General features: G+C 50.8%; 1 protein-coding gene across 1 annotated transcript in view; it reads left to right on the top strand.

Annotated features, from left to right (window-relative positions):
• The window catches only part of KIAA0513 (KIAA0513 ortholog), an 18,340-nt gene that overhangs the window by 12,451 nt on the left and 1,176 nt on the right, over positions 1–4,713 (top strand). The window contains exons 8-11 of the mRNA XM_018572413.1: positions 679–759; positions 864–890; positions 2,880–2,960; positions 4,628–4,713. The exon at positions 4,628–4,713 is cut by the window's right edge and continues 3 nt beyond it. Of these exons, the coding sequence (XP_018427915.1) occupies positions 679–759; positions 864–890; positions 2,880–2,960; positions 4,628–4,713 (275 nt within the window). The remainder of the gene's footprint in view (positions 1–678; positions 760–863; positions 891–2,879; positions 2,961–4,627) is intronic.

The following is a 4,713-nucleotide window of genomic DNA, read 5'->3' as shown; positions in this document are numbered from 1 at the left end:
TGCTCGGGTCCTCTGCGGCCGGCGCTTTACTCCCGGAGCCGTCATCCGCGGCGGTTAATTGCGCCGAGAAAGCGTCACCAAAGGCCACCGGAGTCGGCTGAACATCTGCCTGTGATCGTAAACCGGATCCCGCCTGACGGGGGATTCCGCATTTTATTTAAATATTCAATAAAAGAGAAACTTCACATCTGACACGGATCCCGAGAGAGTCACAGCCAACCGGCCCCAGTAGTTTGTGTCCCTGCCCCTCCCACAATGGTGAGATCTCCTCCAGTAGTTTGTGTCTCTGCCCCTCCCACAATGGTGGCATTTCCTCCCAGTAGTTTGTGTCTCTGCCCCTCCCACAATGGTGGCATTTCCTCCCAGTAGTTTGTGTCTCTGCCCCTCCCACAATGGTGAGATTTCCTCCCAGTAGTTTGTGTCTCTGCCCCTCCCACAATGGTGGCATTTCCTCCCAGTAGTTTGTGTCTCTGCCCCTCCCACAATGGTGACATTTCCTCCCAGTAGTTTGTGTCTCTGCCCCTCCCACAATGGTGACATTTCCTCCCAGTAGTTTGTGTCTCTGCCCCTCCCACAATGGTGACATTTCCTCCCAGTAGTTTGTGTCCTGACCTGGTATCAGCCTCTTGCAGTCCCTATACAGCAGAACTCCATCAATTGTGCTCATGTGCTTGCAAGGAACACGCTGATAGTAGTAGGGAGCAGAGTGACAGAGAGATCTTCTGCTTCACTTGGCGGTCTCAGATTGGGGGGAGGGGGGTTCGGTGATGTCATAGCTTGCCTCCTCTTTTGCCTGTGATGTCATTCTTTATGTCTCGCTCTAACCTTTCACCTTTTTGCTGACTCTCTTTCTGCGGCTCCAGAGGGACTGCGGGGGAGGAAGAGGAGAGGTTGGTTCCGCCGTTCTGATTGGCTGCAGTGATCTGTGTTCGTGACTTTATGATGACGGAGGAGAGGGCGGGGCCATTTTCCAGGCTCAGCCGATAGTCACCCATTGGGGAGTCCCCGAGGCACGCTCTGCTTCCTGTTGATACAATCGGGTCCCTGCTCCCCATTGGCTGAGCTGGAGAAGTGGCCCCTCCCAAGCTCTATGGGGTAGGAAAGGGTTACCCTGGGGTGCCTGCTGCCGGCGATTTCCCTTTCCTGCTCCTCCAGATGACCGGCACCAGTATAAAAACACCTCTCGGGTCCCATAAGTCAGCCAGTGCAGTGACTGAAATCTGCCTGCACACCAGGTGAAAGCTGAAATCAGGCTTGCAATGGAAGCACCAGCTGTGTAAGATGATATGTGATGAGGCAGGAAGGAGGGAGATCGGATGTTGGGGGTCATCTGTGTGTTCATTGCCTTTCACAGAGATCGCAGGACCCCTCCCCCCTGACAGTGCCTTCATCTGCAGCAGACTGATCACTGGGGGAGGGGAGACTGATCCCTTTATTCCTCCTCCGCCCACTCCCAGCTCCTTCGTAGACTTAGCCCCGCCCACAATGACATCACACCGTCAGCAGATCATCTCACTGCAAGCCTGATTTCAGCTTTCATCTGGTGGAAATGAGATTTCAAATAACTGGTGAGGAGAAGTCTGGGAGTGCAAGGTGAATGTAGAGTGAATCTTCCCAGGTATACGATGTATATACGTGTGAATGTAGAGTGAATCTTCCCGGGTATACAATGTATATACGTGTGAATGTAGAGTGAATCTTCCCAGGTATACAATGTATATACGTGTGACTGTAGAGTGAATCTTCCCGGGTATACAATGTATATACGTGTGACTGTAGAGTGAATCTTCCCGGGTATACAATGTATATACGTGTGAATGTAGATCCCTTTATTCCTCCTCCGCCCACTCCCAGCTCCTTCGTAGACTTAGCCCCGCCCACAATGACATCACACCGTCAGCAGATCATCTCACTGCAAGCCTGATTTCAGCTTTCATCTGGTGGAAATGAGATTTCAAATAACTGGTGAGGAGAAGTCTGGGAGTGCAAGGTGAATGTAGAGTGAATCTTCCCAGGTATACGATGTATATACGTGTGAATGTAGAGTGAATCTTCCCGGGTATACAATGTATATACGTGTGAATGTAGAGTGAATCTTCCCAGGTATACAATGTATATACGTGTGACTGTAGAGTGAATCTTCCCGGGTATACAATGTATATACGTGTGACTGTAGAGTGAATCTTCCCGGGTATACAATGTATATACGTGTGAATGTAGAGTGAATCTTCCCATGTATACGATGTATATACGTGTGAATGCAGAGTGAATCTTCTCAGGTATACAGTGTATATACGTGTGAATGTAGAGGGAATCTTCTCAGGTATATAGTGTATATACGTGTGAATGTAGAGGGAATCTTCTCAGGTATATAGTGTATATACGTGTGAATGTAGAGGGAATCTTCTCAGGTATGTAGTGTATATACGTGTGAATGTAGAGTGAATCTTCCCAGGTATAATGTATATACTTGTGAATGTAGAGTGAATCTTCTCAGGTATACAGTGTATATACGTGTGAATCTCCCCAGGTATACGATGTATATACGTGTGAATCTAGAGTGAATCTTCCCAGGTATACAGTGTATATACGTGTGAATCTCCCCAGATATACAATGTATATACGTGTGAATGTAGAGTGAATCTTCCCGGGTATACAATGTATATACTTGTGAATGTAGAGTGAATCTTCCCAGGTATACGATGTATATACGTGTGAATCTAGAGTGAATCTCCCCAGGTATACGATGTATATACGTGTGAATGTAGAGTGACTCCATCGGGTTCGGGCTCTGCGATCTCCCAGCATGCCTCTTGGTCTCCGCCCCCCTTGTCTCCGGGCGCCGCGGCTGACCGCGGTTTCCTTTTGTCGCCCGGCAGAGATAAATGGTATCACATGACGCAGGAGGAGCGAGACGACAGCCTGCAATTCAACGAGAACATCACCTTCGGTCAGCTCGGGTACGTCAGCCAGCAACTCGCGGGACACAGGAATCCCAACATTCCGGGTTATCTATGGAAGGTTTAGAATTGCCTTCCGACCCAGTGCTGGTAACAAAGCTGCCTCCCAGCTCCTGAGTGTGCCCAACCGTACAGATCATAGAGCCCGGTGATAGACAGGACAGCAACAGTCCCACCTCCGGGAGGCTCTGACCTATAATAGTGTGTGACTGAGGGGGGGACATTAGAGTGTAAGCTCCTCTGTACAGAGACTGATGTGACTGTGGGGGGGAGGGGACATTAGAGTGTAAGCTCCTCTGTACAGAGACTGATGTGACTGTGGGGGGGAGGGGACATTAGAGTGTAAGCTCCTCTGTACAGAGACTGATGTGACTGTGGGGGGGAGGGGACATTAGAGTGTAAGCTCCTCTGTACAGAGACTGATGTGACTGTGGGGGGGAGGGGACATTAGAGTGTAAGCTCCTCTGTACAGAGACTGATGTGACTGTGGGGGGGAGGGGACATTAGAGTGTAAGCTCCTCTGTACAGAGACTGATGTGACTGTGGGGGGGAGGGGACATTAGAGTGTAAGCTCCTCTGTACAGAGACTGATGTGACTGTGGGGGGGAGGGGACATTAGAGTGTAAGCTCCTCTGTACAGAGACTGATGTGACTGTGGGGGGGAGGGGACATTAGAGTGTAAGCTCCTCTGTACAGAGACTGATGTGACTGTGGGGGGGAGGGGACATTAGAGTGTAAGCTCCTCTGTACAGAGACTGATGTGACTGTGGGGGGGAGGGGACATTAGAGTGTAAGCTCCTCTGTACAGAGACTGATGTGACTGTGGGGGGGAGGGGACATTAGAGTGTAAGCTCCTCTGTACAGAGACTGATGTGACTGTGGGGGGGAGGGGACATTAGAGTGTAAGCTCCTCTGTACAGAGACTGATGTGACTGTGGGGGGGAGGGGACATTAGAGTGTAAGCTCCTCTGTACAGAGACTGATGTGACTGTGGGGGGGAGGGGACATTAGAGTGTAAGCTCCTCTGTACAGAGACTGATGTGACTGTGGGGGGGAGGGGACATTAGAGTGTAAGCTCCTCTGTACAGAGACTGATGTGACTGTGGGGGGGAGGGGACATTAGAGTGTAAGCTCCTCTGTACAGAGACTGATGTGACTGTGGGGGGGAGGGGACATTAGAGTGTAAGCTCCTCTGTACAGAGACTGATGTGACTGTGGGGGGGAGGGGACATTAGAGTGTAAGCTCCTCTGTACAGAGACTGATGTGACTGTGGGGGGGAGGGGACATTAGAGTGTAAGCTCCTCTGTACAGAGACTGATGTGACTGTGGGGGGGAGGGGACATTAGAGTGTAAGCTCCTCTGTACAGAGACTGATGTGACTGTGGGGGGGAGGGGACATTAGAGTGTAAGCTCCTCTGTACAGAGACTGATGTGACTGGCTCAGTGGCCTCTGTACAGCGCTGTGGTATATGTCAGAGCTATATATACAGATGAAGAAGCTCACACAGGTGTGATGGTCAGGTGTGCAGAAACTTTTGGCCGTGGCCCTCCAGGCCAGCGGGGCTCCAGGCCAGCGGGGCTCCAGAGGGGGAGGGGCAGTGGAAGCCGCCATGCGGTTCTCTATGACGTGTATTGTGATCCCAGCTTCTCGTTCTTGTGCCCGCAGGACGTTCACACACAACATGTTGGCGTTCGGACTCAGTAAGAAGCTCTGCAGCGACTTTTTAAAGAAGCAAGCCGTAATCGGGAACC

The sequence above is a fragment of the Nanorana parkeri genome, unplaced genomic scaffold (assembly GCF_000935625.1).
Source record: "Nanorana parkeri isolate BGI_ZX_2015 unplaced genomic scaffold, ASM93562v1 scaffold2022, whole genome shotgun sequence".
NCBI lineage: Eukaryota > Metazoa > Chordata > Amphibia > Anura > Dicroglossidae > Nanorana > Nanorana parkeri.
The sequence above is the reverse complement of the archived record's forward strand: the minus strand, read 5'-3'. Positions and strand labels throughout refer to the sequence as shown.